At 41.3% G+C, this 17308-nt stretch overlaps 2 protein-coding genes across 7 annotated transcripts; one reads left to right on the top strand and one right to left on the bottom strand.

Moving 5' to 3' along the window:
* Positions 1-1393: 1393 nt before the first annotated feature.
* On the bottom strand, positions 1394-3216 carry UQCC6 (ubiquinol-cytochrome c reductase complex assembly factor 6). The gene is made up of 2 exons (XM_075157365.1): positions 2931-3216; positions 1394-1745 (listed from the first exon to the last, which is right to left on the bottom strand). The coding sequence occupies exons 1-2, from the start codon at positions 3036-3038 to the stop codon at positions 1650-1652; spliced, it is 204 nt and encodes a 67-aa protein (XP_075013466.1). The 5' UTR covers positions 3039-3216; the 3' UTR covers positions 1394-1649.
* A 4-nt stretch (positions 3217-3220) lies between these two features.
* TDG (thymine DNA glycosylase) lies at positions 3221-16802 on the top strand. Of its 6 annotated transcripts, none has more exons than XM_075157292.1 (10): positions 3221-3315; positions 5997-6145; positions 8737-8966; positions 9474-9543; positions 10912-11047; positions 11127-11209; positions 11290-11384; positions 12934-13105; positions 13393-13521; positions 14607-16802. In XM_075157292.1, the coding sequence occupies exons 1-10, from the start codon at positions 3236-3238 to the stop codon at positions 14744-14746; spliced, it is 1284 nt and encodes a 427-aa protein (XP_075013393.1). In that variant the 5' UTR covers positions 3221-3235; the 3' UTR covers positions 14747-16802. The 6 variants fall into 6 exon arrangements, with proteins under 6 accessions (XP_075013393.1, XP_075013432.1, XP_075013426.1 ...); XM_075157331.1 differs by lacking the exon at positions 3221-3315 and adding an exon at positions 3475-3500 and having other exon boundaries at positions 14610-16802; XM_075157325.1 differs by lacking the exon at positions 3221-3315 and adding an exon at positions 3475-3500.
* The last annotated feature ends 506 nt before the right edge of the window (positions 16803-17308 follow it).

The following is a 17308-nucleotide window of genomic DNA, read 5'->3' as shown; positions in this document are numbered from 1 at the left end:
GCTCTTTAAAGGGGTAACTGAAAAACTGCTATTCCTGTCCTAGTTAGAACAGGAACAAAATACTGCTGAAATGCCCCATCTTGTCTCTTCAATAAACTTTATCTTCTGCTGAGGTGGAAGGTTGTCAATCTCAGCTTTGTTTAGGTACAGTGAAGGAAAAAGTAGTTTCACCAGGACTGGAACCATTAAGATGTTCTCATTGATTGATTTCATTTGGGGCTTAACATCTGAGATTTACTTGAGGCCTTTCAATCAGTGGCTGTTGTCCTTAATAAAGGTGTCTGAGGTAGAAAGCCTTCCATCTAGTAATATTACATACAGACTGCAGCCTGAACATCCACATGGGCACGCATGAGCAGGAGAGGATCTCATCCCACCTCAGCTGCTCTTCTCGATCAGCCAATAGTTGCAAAACAGTGGGGGAGCAGAGGCACACACACATGCAGAGGAACTATAAACCTTTCTTCCTAGGAAAACCACTCCAACTTACCAAACATAAATAACAGCTTCACAGCTGGAACAGATGTAAAAGTAGCACTTTCAGTGATCATTTCTGGATCCCTCTGCTATTTACAAGAGCTCTAAGTACTTTGCCAGTAGGAATTATGGAGCTTTTTTGTTTCCTTAATGGGTAATTTGTCAGATTGTGGTTTTCTTTCCCGAGTTAAACCTGAGTGAGAATTGAGGATGAAGCCTGGGCCTTGGCTTGGTACCTTTCTCAAGGGAAAGCAATCCCCAACCTTCACAAGCTCTTCTGCATACCTTTCAAAAATGGGTTGTCGTACCATCTTTGTAGGATGTTGACTTTGCGTATCTTGAGTTCCTGGTGCGAGAGTTTTGTGGCGATCCTATTTCGGACTGAAAGGTAAACCTGCGCTTGTTATTTCAGAGTTTTGTATATTTACAGCCATCAAAATCAGCTGTAAACAGAAGATGATGCCCAAATGGAGTACAAACGTACATGATTTCAGTGCAATCTGTATGTATTTGCCCCATTTTAACTAATACAACCAAGTTGTGAGATCTCCCCAGCCTTACTGTGGACCAAAGTAGATTTCCTGTCAGTAATGCAGAGAGAAAGCCGATGTAACTGCTGTCACAGCAGCTAGGCAGCATTAGGAGGAGTCCAGTGCAAGAAGTGCTGCAATAAGGAATCTTTCTTATTTGTACACGCCATCACTTGCTGTTTCACGGTCTGGGTTACATCCAGTAATGCTGAGTTAAAAGTTTAAAAAGGGGGAAAATGCCAACAGTGGGGTTGGGTTCTACTACAGATGAACAGGTAAGTTTATTAAGGCTAATGAGTGGCCGTAAAAGCTTGACTTTTCAACACGCTGAACTTCCTATGCTTGTTAATCAGCTTCAAAGTTTCAAATTCCACCAGACTCACCAATGTGAGTTTACATCTTTTATTCTGAAGGATACTTACACTGCAATCAAGATTAAGAAATCATAAGTATTTTGGCACACAACCGATTGGACTTTTAACAGTATTCATCGTACATTTATTTTTAATGCTGCCTGTAACTCTGCTTAAAGGAAACAAAAGTGTTAAGGGAGTACAGTATTTCACATGTGGATTTCTGCAGTTGAGACAGCTGAACAAATGTTTTACCAGTTCTAGTTTTCACAATGTAAGTAAATTCTGGTCACTGTTGTGAATTTTGAACTTTGCTTGATCTTGCTTTTAGACCCAACAGTTCTGTTTTCAGTTCTCCAGGCTTAGGAGGTATTTCAGGTATACTCTGTTAGAAATGGAGAGAGACGTCAGTGTTGTGGCAGAAGGAAAACTAAACTCACAAAACAGTAATGCTCTCTGTAAGAGAGCTAAATTGTGATTATACCGCCCTCTTTTTTGAAGGGAGTATAATTCTTATATGCAAAACATCTTAAAAATTAACCTATTACCTTTTTGTAATTTGACTTTTATTTTAAAGCAGCAAAATATTATTTGAAAAAAAAGGAGGAAAAAAGAAGAACAGACAGTTTGTTTTAAAGGAACAAAGCTGCTTTTTGCCATTTAAGAATGTAAGTGTGGTTGAGATGTCTAGTACAGTTAAGTTTCCACACATATTCTTTCTTTTGGTGACAGAAGAAGTTGTTTCACGGCTTGTACCTTTCTGCTTTAGAAATTAAGCACTGAAACTGGAGATGAAATTTAAAAAAGGAAAAAATACCAGATGACGTGACATTTCAAGAACTGTACCTCCTCAAAATTTGTGGTAGTTTAAAGAGGTGTAGATCATTAGATCATTCTGAATAAATATGCCTATTTGCCTGTAATGAAGGCTACAGTAGAGACTATTAAAATACATAAATTCTTATGCATCTATCAATGATGTCAGCTTCATTGCTTAAATTTTGATGCTACGGCTCAAGCATGGAAATTTTTTAACTAATAGCACAGTTTTTTTAAAAAACCAAAACATATAAAAAAGCAGGACGAAGTAAGGCTCACAAGTTACAAGGCCTCCAAGAGACAAGATCAACCACTAATACCCCTGGCGGATGCTCTCGTTGGAGCTTGGTTCTCTGTGGCTGATGTTGACAGTCTTGACTCTCAGTCTGTCGTTATTTCTAACGTAAACTTTTGGTCATCTTCATCTCCATTACTGGAGGAAAAAAACTCCAGTCTAGTCTAGTCCAGCCCCGTCTCGCCACTTTTGCGCGCTCTTTTCACAAGCCAACTTCCCACAGCGTAAAACCCCTTCTGAAGAAGCCTGCAAGGCGTTCCCATTGCCGGTACCACGCCACCAGCCCGAAGGCGGCTCCCAAGAGACGGCCTGGCCCCCGGCCCGCTGCTTCCTCGTCTCCTGCAGTCAGGCTGGAGGCCTTTCTAACAGAAAGCCTCCACAGGAGACCCTCCATCCCGCAGAGGCGCCACCGGCCTCCCTCACGCAACCAGCGACCGGAACCGCCCCAGCACTTACCAGGTCAGGCCTGTAGTACCTGTGCACGACCTCGGCGCCGGCGAACATGGCCAGCATGCTGGCCGCCAGCGTCTTCAGGTAGGTGGGCCAAGGCACGCCGGCGGGCATGGCTGCGGGGAGGGCCCGGGAACGCGGCGCCTCGCGGAGGGGCTCGCACGAGGCAGCCCAGAGGCGGGAGAACCGGGTGCGGGCCGCTGCGCCAGCGCCCCCCGCCCCGGGCCGGCGGCTGGACTCACCCCCCCACCCCCGACACACGAAACGCGCCGGACGTGCGTCATCCCCTCCGCCTCCAGGGCGGCCGCAGCATGGCGGCGGGGGTGCCGGGGGTGGGGAGGGGTCGAGGCCGGCCCCTCGCGGAGGAGTACCCTGTTGCGGGTGACGCGGAGTAAGTCGTGACGTAGGCCCCGACACCCTCAGACCGCGGGGGGCAGCTGAGCCGCCCGCGCCCCCTCCGGCTGCTCCCGGCGCGGGCACCGCCCCCTCCCCGCGCCCCTCCCTCGCCGGGCCTGCCGGCCGGCTGCGCGCTCCCATTGGCCGGCGCCGCTCACGTGACGCGGGGCTGCCCGGCAGGTCGGTTGAGGCGCTGAGGCGCGGGGGGAGGGGGCGGCGGGGGGCGGCCGGCGCGGGCGGTGACAATAGCCCCATCGGCGCCGGGAGGCTCCGCGGCCGGGCATGGAGGCCGAGGACTTGGGCAGGTATCGGCGGGGGCCCGGAGCCGCGCTCGGGCCTCGCGTTGGGAATCGCCGTCGTCCTTCTCCTCCTTTCCCTCCCCCCTCCCGCGGCCCGGGGGGAGCCGGGGCCGGGCTGTGGCGGCCCCTCTGCCCCCTTCCCCGAGCCCGCCCTGGGCACAAAGCGGGAGGAGAGGGGAGGTGCTCCCGGGTGGGGTGTGAGAGGGGGCGCGGCGAGATGGGCCCAGGGCCGTGGGGCGGCCCTCTGCCACTGTGGGGGAGCGGGGTGGGGCTGGGCGGAGGCGGTGGGGCTGTGGGGAGCGTGGGGCGCGATGCTGTGCGATGCCGTGTTTGTGAATCCCGGGTGGGCGCCCGGGGAGGTGCCCGGAGCGGGAGCTCTGCGTGGGGTTGGTGGTCGTACGGCAGGGATCTGCGGGTAAAATGGGACTGAAGGCGGTGTAGGGCCGGTGGGGCAGCCCTGTGAGCTTGGAGACCGCTGTGCGCTGGGTGCGTGGAAGGGACGGGCAGCCCCGGTGTGAAGGGACGTCTGGGTTTGTTGGGGCTGCAGTGGGGACGGGGCTTGCTGGGTGTTAAGAAGCACCTGCGTGCGCAGGCATGCAGTGGAGGCCTGTGTGTGTAGAGGTGGATTTGTAAATTATTTAATACGTGATTTTGTTCCAGTGGACATATCTTTTTCTCTTCTCTCTTTTCTTTTTCCTTCATTTTTAGAATGAACTGAAGGAGGGGGTTAAATCACTACCTTTTCCTCATGGAACTGAAAATACTTATTTAAGTGTTCCATAATATATACATCAATAACAAAATATTGTGTTTCTGAATCTGTGCAAGAAAAATGATCTGAAAAAAATGCATATGAGGGTTAGAGGTGGGGGTAAAAGCTCTCTTTCATTTCATTACCATGTGGTTAGAAGACTTGTCCTGATATGGTGCAAATTTCCCTCTGTTAAAAGGGAATTTATTCCCTTTATAAGAAGGAGACTTTATATATACATAAAATAAGAAGACATGTATTATAAGAAGATTTCTTGTTAAGAGACTGTTCTTGGGTTAGATGCTTTCACGTCTTTCTTACTCACTCTGGTCTGGTCTGTATAATTAAGCATTTATTACATTATGAACTGGATTCTACATGTCTCAGTTGTGTTTCCTGATACAAATCTGAGGATCGTTTTGTTCTGTTCAGTAACTGCACAAGTATTTTGTATAAAATGGAACTCTTCCAGCAGGGGGATTGAGGTATTTACTGTACTCTGACAATCCTTTGTGACTTTGTTAGGCAACTTCCCCAGGAATCTGACAGACCTACGTTCAAATTTATTCTCCTTGATTCAAGGCAGATATTTGGTTCAAAATCAGTGGCCTGATCACAATTGGTGGCCTGTGGACTGTTCTGGCATAAATCTGATTTACAGTGGGATTCTTAAGTATTCTTAAATACGCATTGCGTAATAGAGGATGGTCCCTTCTTTTGAGATATTTCTATATATCTGAAAATTATTTGGTGTTTTTATGAATAGCTCTGAGGTGATAAAATTATTTCCTGAAAACTTACTGTTCACAAAATCTTTTCTACCTATTTGTATGGCAGTAGAATCTATGGACAAGACGGTGGCTGCGTAGGTAAAAGAGAATGACAGTATGAAGCAGAAGTTTGTGTAGGGGTGTGAGGGCTGTATGTGACTAATAAATGTATGGAGCAAAAGAGCTGTATATGGAAAAATGTCTTTGTGCATGGAAGGAGACTGAATCTCTGTGTGTGTGAACACTTCGTGTAGAATAAGTGTGATATTTGTGTTAGGATCCAGTGTGGGATAACTGGACAACATCTGCCATGCGGTTTGTTAAAGCTGTTTAATAATCTGCATAGTAACTAATGCTGTGTGTATTCATTGCGGGCTTTGTAGCCCAGAATGATTCATCCATTCTGTATCATATCAGACAAATTAACTGATGTAACATTAAGAAAATCTAAAACTTGGGAAACTTGAAGTCCAAAGAGTTGTAACTCGCTTGTGTTGTAAATTGTCGATATGTTCGATAGACAGTTTGCCATGGTACTGTGTGCTACAGAGCGTTTTTTCAGAAAAAAAGGGAAAACCTCTACGCTTCACTTACAAATGTTGTGATTCTTCCACATTATAGTAATCACGACAGAACTGTACTGTTAATGTTGGGTTTAACATCCCCTGATACCAGCTGAGCACTCGGACTGCTTAGTGGATTTGGATAATTTACTGCCTTGTTAATAGAGTCGTTGGAGAATGTAAGTGCAGTACATGCCAGCCTTGATAAAGATTGATGTTTACAGTCTATTTGGTACATCGCTAAATTTCTAAATTGTTGATAAATTATGTCTCTTTTTTTCTCCCTTTCTAAGATACTACGCGTACCTTCAGCAAGCTCAAGCGTTTTACGCGTTTCCGTTCCATCAAATGATGACTGCAGCGCCTAACGTGGAAATCATGACTGAGCAGCCGACACTAGAGGGCATTCCTGAGCCAAACATTGCTCAGGAGCCTCCAAAAGGTAGTTTCACTAGGCTGTGCTGAGTGAGCTAGAATGTTGGTAATCGATTGGGGGGAAAAATTATTGATCTTAAACTGCTGCTTTGGACCTATTGGATTTCTTGATGGTCTTTGAGGAAGTATTGATTAATTGTATTCTTTAAGTAATGTTTGTTACCAGGCAATTAAAAAGATAAGAAGTAAACCCAGGTGATAGTATTCACGTTGTTGAGTCTCACAAAATTGTTGCAGGAAAAGCAGATTTTTGTTTCAGTAGATAAACATATCGTTTTTAGCTGATTTCATGGGGTTTAATATTATGTTAGATAAGTTTTCTTTTGTCAGGCTGAGTTAAATTTTTTTTTTTAATTTTTGCAAGGGAGGTACAGTATAATACTGTTTATTTGAAATATTTTTGTTTAAATGGTGTTTTAGTGTGTTGTAGTAATCACAAATAGTTAATTGCTTATATACACTAAGGATTGTTTGGTTTTAGTGAGGCTTATTTAAACAAATACAAACAATGCTGGAATGCGTCCTGTATGTACATTGCCTTTCTTTTCCCCCACTAGGATTTTGTACACTTAGGCTTTACTCTAACCATGCCAAGAAAAGACCCCTTGTTCTCTTACTCTGATGCTTGCTCTTTACCACATAAAAAAGGCAGTGATCGCCACCATGCTTAAATTCTGATTCTATAGCAAATATTCATACACTGAGTTTCATCTTGCTTTTAATATATAGATATAGGTCAGAGCTCTCTCTACCAAGGTAATCTATCAGCCAGTTCATACAAGCAGTTGCTTGTTTAAGTGCATCCTTTTATAAGCTTCAATTTTTCTTTTTTAGTTGTTTTGCTTGGCCAGATTAAATCATAGGAAGAAAACCTCCAGTTTAAAAGAATTGCAACTGCTCTATTCATTCACTGTATTATTCACTACAGTTAGGATGCGTCTTAAGTGCTATATAGTTGGGCGTCTTTTGCAGCTTTATTATTGGATAACGTGATGTCACCATGAGCACACTGTTTGACTGCACTTTCAAGTATTTTTAGACAACTGTAATCTTCTGTTATGAAGATTCTTCTGTTCCCTAATATTTTTGCAAGAATTGAAAGTTGAGTAAGGCCTTCAAAGGCAGGGCTTGAAGATTTACCAAATGTGTGTGAAATTTACAGGAGCATATATGAAAGGCAAAGATTTGGAGTCCAGCTACCTGCTGTGATGTAAAAAGTAAAATTTTTAGGATTACCGTCTGAAAGGCTGCCCTGGCATTGTTCATCTTTCATGACAGTGTCTGGTTGGTAGGTACCTGATCAGCATGAGAGTTAGCAGAACATTATCCTGCTTCATTTGAAATACTCTGACTACTCCGAGTTGGATGTATCTGTGGCATTTTGCCGTCACATGAAAACCCTCCTAGTTCTTCAGGGGGTTGGAAAGAAAAGCTGCTTATGTGCCTAACCAAGTCTGTGCCTTTCTAGTCTCTTCTTCATTGTAACTAGACTGTAACTTGAGTTGCTCCAATGACACGGTGGGAATTTCACATGACTTTTGTCCTTCTTGTAAGAAAGTTGAGTGCAAACAAAAACAGCCCAAAAAAAGTTTGCAGACTTAGGGCAGCACCCTGGTATCCGCTGTATTTATTTCTTATCCAAGGGAGAATTTAATCTAGAAATTTTGAAAATAAGATGAAGTCTCAATTTTAAAGTAATAGATTACCTTGGCTCTTTGCTGATTGCTGCTAAATATGTTTTCAGATTTTTGAAGTTGTATTCTACAACTTGACGTTATTAATGAACAAGGATAGAGAGCAATCTCTGGGTGGTCATGTTGTGACCAGTACCTGTGCTGATTGAATCTCTAAGCTTTAGGGGCCAGAAGATGAAGAACTTTCAAATGAGTGAACAGTGACTACTTCATGTCTGCATTTTGTAAATAAAAATTAATGTTTGGTATCACTCATTCAAATTGAGATCCTGAAGCTTTCATATGTTAGCTTGCTATATGATGCACTGGACGGTATCTATTCTGCAAACAATAAATTGTAAATAGCTTATACAGCGTTCAGCCTATGTGTCTGTGTTCCTGACAAGCTTATACCTTACACTGTAGGTAATCCTTGAGACCTGTTACTTCCGACATGCTGTTCAGTTTCTTCAATATGTTACGTAATCTGTAACAATCAACTTCCATTTTTAGAAGCTGAAGTGTGAATAGTAGACTAGAATCTTCTTGGATCTACAAATCCTTGGAACCTAAGCTTTGATGTTCTGGCATATCCTCCAAAAGAAATGAACCTCTTTCCAAAGGATTGTTGCATACAGCATGTAAACAACATCACCTAGTCATGAGGTTATTCTTGTTTTGTATCCCAAGTCAGCGTAGTTGCCTGCGAGTAGTGTGTGTGTCTGTGGTAGAGAGACACCCAAGCTAACTCTGTGTTGAACCTGCAAAACGAAGATTCATCTGATAATTGTTTAAATTAATGAATTTAGAAGGTAAATTTATCTGTCTGATTTCTTTTTGTGCCCATACATTTCGCTCAGTCTTTTTGAATATCCACACTGCAACATTAGAAATGTACAAAAAGGATATTTGCTGTGTGTTTCAGAAGTTAAAAAAGGAGGAAGGAAAAGAAAAGCCAAAGCAACTGAGCCAAAGCAACCCAAAAAGCCTGCTGCTAAAAAAGAAAAATCAGCCAAGTCAAAAGGCAAACAAGAAAAGATCACAGATACTTTTAAAGTCAAAAGGAAAGTGGACCGTTTTAATGGTGTATCTGAAGCTGAACTTCTGACCAAGACTTTACCTGATATTTTGACCTTTGATCTGGACATTGTAATAGTAAGTAACTCACAGTTACAAGATGAGGTAGAAAAGTGAATAGTCTGTACTCACTGGTTATGATTTACATTCCTTCTGCTTACTTATCTATATTGCTTATATGGCAAGATCTTGCAAGATAAAGTATGTAAACTGTTTCCTGTGTAGAGCTGCTTTGCATTTTCTGTTAAAAATCATAGTAACATAGTTCTAACTTCTGAGAAGTCTAAGGCTTACGTATAATACGTAGTCATGAGAGACCGTTACTTGACACTTCATTTACTGGAAGCGCTATACCAGTGGCTGTAAAACACACTGCGAGCTGCTCTTTTGACATTGCACATCTAAATGAGACACTGTTATAAAATTGTCAATTTTTTTAAATAATGATGGAAGGTACCATTAACACAGTGTTGTTTATTAACAGTAACTTAAAGAGAATTGAATAAGCATCCTTACTGTAACTTGATTAAATTCCTGACTAGCAAGCCATGTTCTCATCGTTAAAATGGACTGGTATCTTTGTAGATTGGCATAAACCCTGGCTTGATGGCAGCTTACAAAGGACATCATTACCCTGGACCTGGAAACCATTTTTGTACGTTTTTGTTTTCCTTTCTTTTTATAGAATTTGCAGAACTTTATTAGAACTTGTGGCATTTTAATTAAACTGGTTTGGGTTTTGGTTTTTTGCCTTTTTTTTTTTTTGATGCAGAGAGGGATTTTGATTTTAACCATCCAAGAGTGATTTAAATCCCATAACTGCTTCTGTCAAATACCATACATAAAAAGGAATAAGAGAGGAATAAGCAGTGACTTTCAATGCAGGTTTAGAATTGTCATGTAAACACAGTATTACCAAATAACTTCTTGGCTTATTAGTTTGCAACATAAGGAATAAAAATTAAATCTCTAGTACTTGAGTTATCAAGGGTAAGTCAATAGGCATCAATTTCTGATATAAAATAAAACTAGACACATTTACTCGAAAATGCATTTCAGCAAGCCCTCAACCCTTCGCATTTATTCATCTCTTCTAAACAAGCTTTCTAACTGCTGAAAAAGCAAAAACCATTGCCCTTTCCCAGGAGGTATATGCATCTAGATACCTGATTCTCTAGACAGATATTTTTTCCTAGGTATTCTTCCATTTAAATAACATTTTCTGCAGCATGTTCTCATAAAGAAAGACCACACCTGAACTCTGAAATGCTCTGGTTTGCTTACTGGGAGCCATTCCAGCTGTGGAGCTCCATGTGGGCTAATTTGCAGCCCTGTGATACTCCAGCCAAAATGCTTCCGGTGTCCAGCAGACTTGTAAATCAGGCTTGGGTATTTCTCTGGTGTTCTGCAGACTAGGCGGACTAATAGCCTCCTTTACTGAGAAGCAGACCAGATATGCATGCTCTGACAAATCCAGGTATTTGTAAGCTTCCCGGATCATAAGGAGCTGGTTGTGGTTAATTGTGCTTAAGAGATTGGCAATGCACATCACCCAAACTATACTTTAATATGCTAAATATAAACGTAAAATCAACAGGTTCTGTCAGAGAGGCCCAGTGCCAGGAGAAGTGATCGCAAGGTTGTAAAAGAAAACTGACACTTGTATTTGCTGCATTCTTTCCCACAGAAATCCGTATTATTCACATTCACTGCCTGCTTAAGTGAATCACAAAATCTAAAGCTCTTTCTGAACTTCTAGAATAGAAGTCTGGTTTCCATACACAGGATCATGGTGAGGAATTCCTGTTGTTCACTGGGGATTTTCTATCCTCTTGCAGTAGATAAAGTAATTTTGGCTATTTTAAACTTTTCTAGATAGGGCAATAGTCTCCCAAATTAACTGATGCTTTGTTAACATTAGACTCTTCCTTCAGCATTCCAGTATTCTGATAGTCGAGGAGTTTTTTTTGTTTCGTTTTCTTTTCCTTAGAAAAAGGCAAATACATATCTTCCTACTTCACAGGGAAGTGTCTGTTCATGTCTGGTCTGAGTAATGAACAGCTGAACCATATGGATGACCACACCTTGCCACTTAAATATGGGATTGGATTTACAAACATGGTTGAAAGGACAACACCTGGAAGCAAAGACCTCTCCAGGTAGGATAACAAGGGGGAATATCGTGCTTGTTAATGAATTAGCAGTCGTGATTATAATTTTGAGTACTTTCTCTTTTAGCAAAGAGTTTCGGGAAGGAGGGCGAATTCTGATGCAGAAGTTACAAAAGTATAAACCTCGTATAGCAGCTTTCAATGGAAAATGTGAGAACCTTGATTTTTAAATGAATTTGTTCTGTCAGTAGCTTATTTTGTCCACTTATCCTATCTTCTTTTCATTTTAGGTATTTATGAAATTTTTAGTAAAGAAGTTTTTGGAATAAAAGTTAAGAACTTGGAATTCGGACTGCAGCCACACAAGGTGCCAGATACAGAAACTGTAAGTATTGATACTGAGAAACAAAACCAGGGCACTCCATTTTGGTTATTTCAAAACTAACAAAGTCTCAGGACTTGCACATACTTACAATAACGTCAAAGTTTGCCAAAGTACAAGGGATGTGAAAGGCTTTTACTTAAATAGAGAAGGGGGGATAGTGCAATTTTCAGGCACATCTTTAATGCAGCTTCTTCAGACTTGCAGACTTTATTGGGAAATGGTGTATTATGGTTAGTAGGTTAGTGCATTCTCTGAGACTATCTAAAATGCAAATAAAACATACATGCTTTTAGGATAACTGTCGTCTACTTTCACCTGATTCTCTGTGTCCGATTCCCTGTATGTTTGTATTACTGAATTTTGATACTGAACATGACCATGGTGCTAGTAGTGCCACAGTGGGGGAGAAAGAATAGCGAGTCCATTATTGTGCTATTACACACTACAGCTACAGCATTACTGGATCTGGGCATGCCTAACCGCTTCCATTAGGCTGTTGTCTTAAGCTGATTTGCAGCTTGAAATTAAATTGGGCACGGAAGATAAAACAGTTTGATGAAGAGTGCATTACTCATAGACATCTAGTGCTGGAAGATATCTCAATAGACCAGCTATGTATCATCACAAATAGGTTTGTTTAACCTGTTCTTATAAACAGGTTAAGGCAAAGGCAATTACACTACCTGCCAAGGTAACTTATTCCAAAGCGTCATTACCTTGTCAGTTCAAAAATTTGGGTTGTTTTTCTTTTTACTTCTATCCCAAATTACTAGTGCTGCAAGTTTAAGCCGAGTTTAAGCTTTCCTTCTCTAAAGGTGAAGTGTTGCCATCAGAGCCTGAAGAACCGTTGGTGATAAAGTGCTTGCTTCTTAAGTAGCTCTTAAACACTTCTGCAGTAGATGTATTTGTAAGAAAGATAAATAATCCTATTTACAAGCACTTGTTCATAAATACTGCATGGTAATAAAAGTGTTGGATACAGTTCCTTTTTTCTGAACTAACTTTGTCTCTGGTTAGGGCTGTCGGCAGAGATTGAGAGGCTTCAACCACATTAACTCCAGAGTTTCAAACCCTGGCAACTGTGATGCAGACGCACTTGGCCAAGAAGGCAGGCTAATTAACCTGTGATGCCTCCCTCACTGGTTTGGGGTGTTTGCATGCTATCACATACTCCTCTGGGGACTTTCTGGCTCAGAGCTCCGCTTGCTCAGGAAGCTCTGGAGTGTGCTCCACTCTCTGGCATACACTTGTAAATTGTACTTGTAACACATGCTGGTACTGCTTCTCCTGCAGCACATGAACAACTGGCGAAAATTGTCCTCGCTTCAGCAGCTGATAATCAGCCCCTCTTTTTAGGGCAAGACATCTAGCTGGCCAAAAAAAAGGAAAGGCTCCTTTTTTTCTCTCCCACAACCACCCGTGGCATTAGTTGAAGTTTGTACAAAAGGTTAAAACAATGAGCTTCACTGTTAAGTTATTCTTGATGCACTAAATATTAGCTCATAGTTCAAGAACCAGTAATGCTATTTTTCTTGCTCTTTGTCTCAAGCTCTGCTACGTTATGCCATCATCCAGTGCAAGATGTGCTCAGTTTCCTCGTGCGCAAGACAAAGTTCATTATTACATAAAGCTGAAAGACTTAAGGGATCAACTGAAAGGCATCGCACCAAACACAGAGGTGCAGGAGGTGCAGTACACATTTGACTTGCAACTTGCACAAGGTATAGTGGTTATTTTGTTCATCCTTTATTAAAATGTAGTACAAGGTACACCACAACTAGCAGTTTCCCAAGAAAAAGAAATAAAGAATTTAAGAGAAGAGATGTGCCATCTTCTCTAAATCATGTGGCGTAGAATTACACGTTCCACTCTTTTTAGTACAATCTTAATTATCTAAGGGGAACAGGAATTATCTTGTAAAATGCGTGGCTGTTTTTTCAAGTGTTCTCTGATAAACACACTCATTTTTGTTCTGAATGTTAATGCCTGAGGTCTTCTCTTTTGGCAGAGGATGCTAAAAAGATGGCTGTCAAAGAAGAAAAATACGATCCAGGTTATGAAGCAGCGTACGGAGGAGCTTACTGTGATCGTGCACCGTATGAAAGCGAACAGTGCAATTTCTCTTCAAATGGAACCGGTAAAGTGCGGTGCTTGGGGCATTCAGCCTGTCAACCATTACTTATGAACAAATACTTAACTTTCTACCCTTTCAGCAACTTGCACAATCCACACAATGTATTTGAAGTATAGCAGCAGTTAAACTCTTACGTAATTGAGGGAATGTATCGGTTTTGTGAGAGGGAAATAAAGAAAAGTCATTTATTTAAAATCAATTGTCTGCAACTTCAAACTGTTTTCCCAAACTCCGACTGACTCCCAAGGTCTGACAAACAGACACAACTAGTGACTTACGCAGTAAACCTCTTCAACTACAATGACTTCTGTAACTGCGTCATGCTTTTCGGAGCAAAGAGAGGGTTGGTACTTTTTTTTTTTTTGTTATTCCTAAGGAAAGCAAAGCCAGAGAATGGTGGAACAGATAAAATAACAGTGCAGTTGAGGCTGTTCCATTGCTGGGGGCCAGATGAAGGAGCAATTTTGGAAGGATGAGTCTAGTAATTAAGAAGCTGTAATTAAGAAGCTGGGAATTTTACTTCCCAAAATACCACCGTCATTAAAAAACAATATGAAAAACAATGGCAGAAGCAGTAACTTTGGAGTAACTACCTTCCTCGGAAGTCTTGGATTTTCAGTCCTAATCTCACTTACGTTGTGAATTATTCCAATTCACTCTGCATTCTGTCTACCCTACTTTGTTAGAGAATGTCCTTTTGAGAAGAAAAAATTTATTCGCAGGAACCAATGCGAAGTGAGGTATTCTTTTAAACATTTAGACTCTTAATTGATATATACGCACTCACCCTTCAAAGAAGATTTGAAGAAATTATAATTTGAGGAAATGATCTGGATCTAGAAAAGTAGATGCTCAAAAGAAATCAGTTTGAACTGCAACCTGAGTAGGTGGTTGAAAAATAGAGAGGAAAGATGGAAACTGCAAATATCTTTTTTTATTTTTCTAGGGGTTGTTTTGGGCGATTGGGGATTGCTTTGTGGTTTTAGGGTTTTTTTGCTAGTGGCGTTATCTGTATTTTAATCATTTAGTTTTAGTTATCAACTGCATTTTTTAAACTGTATTTTATTATTTTTGTTTGTTTGTTTTAGCAGCAAGCAATCCACAGTACTGTGAGGGGTCGTCCTTCGGTGAAGTTCCTAATGGACAATGGATGACGCAGTCCTTCGCTGATCAGATTCCAGAGTTCGATGCTGGTATGACACGGGAAGAAGAGGGAAGCAGTGCGTAAGAGCTGTTTCTTCTCGGCTATGCATACATACTGCAGTTTTAATGCAGTGATCAAGATTGGTTCCTCGGTTCTCCAACTGAAGCATTTTAATAGTATTTTATCTCCCCTAGTTATTTTATTATAGTCCAAAGTAAGTGTGTTGTAGGCTCAAATCAATGAACTAGATAATTTTAAGGAACTGTCCAAACTTTTTAAAAAAAGTTAGCCCTTTTTTGTATATGAGTTTTATATTTAATGTATACCTTTTCTTGCAGTTTTTGACAAATTGCTTTCTCATTTGTGAAGATTTCTTTGGGGCGTTAATTTTATTCCATAAATTGTAATGTAGTAGTAACAGCAGCAGCATACTTTTTACCTGATGCCTCAGCATTTGGATATCTCAATCCTTTTATATCCAGAGGGGAAAATGGGAAGTGTGTCCTTACCTTACATGAAGTGGTGTTTTTAATCATGCACAGTTAAGCAATTGTGCTTTTTAAGTCTGCCTTTTACCTTCTTAAAAAGTGCAGAAAGTTGTGTTCTGCAGCTGTGAGTACTGAGTATTTTCTGGGTGAGAAGAGAGAGCTCTGTCTATTTAGCGATTGGACCATATTTGGGATTAAGGGAGTGGAGACACCATCTCAAATCACAACACAGGGGAGGAAAACTTCTGTCACACAGGACAGGGCCTAAATATGCTAGCTGAGCTGTCTTAGGGTAAGGTGTCCCTACCTCTCCATCTCTTTGCCCCTTAAATTCCAATGTAAGGAACTGGAATTCCTTAAAAAAAACCCCAATGATGGTTCTTGAATTCTGTGGCGTTTAAACTCTTGGTCATTTCTGATTAGTCTCTTCACTTGACCTTACCAGGAGACAACCCCTTTGAACAGATGACATTGCAGGGAATCGAAAGACCACATTTCCTGTAAAAACCACGTACAGCTACGTTGTTTACATAAGGTACAATTAGCACAGGGTGAAAGAAGTTTGCAGTTTAGCAGTTTTTAACATTCAGTTCTCTACAATCTGTAAGACCTTAGAGGGTGTTCTCCTTATTCCTCTTGCAAGTAACAAAAACTAAGTTAAATATAAGGGCAGCTGTTCCATGAATAAGAAGTCAGCTGTAGAAACTACAGCTCTCTTCTGAGGAACTTGCTTAAACGATACACATTTTTGGCCAATATTAGTGACTGAGAAAGAAACGAGATTCTATGCTTGTGCCTAACCATCATCTTCTTTCCCTCTTTTATCATGTGAGGAAGAGATGAAGTAAAAGCAATAAGCTGATCAAAACATTAAAGTTTTGATGATCTTATGACAGTAGGTGCTTCATATACTTGAAAAATAGATACAAACAGTATCTACACAATCCACTCTGGTAGAGATTCCTGTACCAGTGTGTTTTATCCTTTCCTCACAGCCAGTGACAGTTGTCATGCATTGAGTGTAACTAGGTAGTGTAGATTCTAACCCTGCTGTAACAGCTCTCACTGCAATCACACGCTGTCAACCTGTTGTGAGGCAGGCGTGATGTTTACAGTTTTCTTCCCAAATTACGTGGCTTAATTCTGAGCGTCTTAAATCAAGAAAGTGTGCATTATGATTCTGATTGTGTTTATTAGCTTCAGCATAAAGCTGTTCAGTATATTGTCAAAAAGGTATAGGATTTGTCTTGTCTGTTATTTAAAGTGTACTGTATCCTGTATTGCTGTTTACATGGACGTTTTCCTGCAGGTGCTCAAAGTATCTTGCATCAGGGATTTGTTACAATTCAATTTTATTTTTAAACAACACCAGAAGCATGTAATTAGCACTGCTGAGTATGTAGCACAGGAGGATATAACTATTGTAAGGGTGTCCTGTTCCACTGGGAGGGAAAGGTCTCTGCTTTAACAGAGTCGCCTACTAGGGTATCGGTATAAAATACAGTTAAGTGTACAATGACCCTTTCACTAAATACTGCAATTCTATGTGTACTCCCTCAGAAATGGTGCTCTTTTCATTACAGTAATACAAAAGTTCTTAATCTGTCCTAAATCTGTCAATGTTTCACAATAAAATCAGGAATTATATTGCAGTGTCTTTGAATGTGCTTTTGCATCTTGCTCGCAGGTGTCTAAATGTACTATGGGACACGTGATACACAGGGACACGTGATACACAGAAACACTGCAAAACTTGGACTAGATGACCTTTAAAGGTCCCTTCCAAACCAAACTGTTCTATGATTCTATGAAAACAGTCACTGTGCAACTGAACTCTACTCATAGGCCTTATTGCAGCCTTTCAGTACTTAAAGGGGGTTTATAAGAATGATGGGGGCAAAGTTTTTAGCAGGGCCTGTTGCGACAGGACAAGGGGGAATGGTTTTAAACTAAAAGAAGGTAGATTTAGACCAGGTATAAGGAAGCAATTTTTTGCAGTGAGCGTGGTGAAAGACTGGAACAGGTTGCCCAGAGAGGTGGTAGATGCCCCAGCCCTGGAAACATTCAAGGTCAGGTTGGACGGGGCTCTGAGCAACCTGATCTAGTTGAAGATGTCCCTGCCCACGGCAGGGGGGTTGGACTAGATGACCTTTAAAGG

The sequence above is a fragment of the Calonectris borealis genome, chromosome 1, assembly GCF_964195595.1.
Source record: "Calonectris borealis chromosome 1, bCalBor7.hap1.2, whole genome shotgun sequence".
NCBI classification, from domain to species: domain Eukaryota; kingdom Metazoa; phylum Chordata; class Aves; order Procellariiformes; family Procellariidae; genus Calonectris; species Calonectris borealis.
This window is presented reverse-complemented; position numbering and strand designations above follow the sequence as displayed.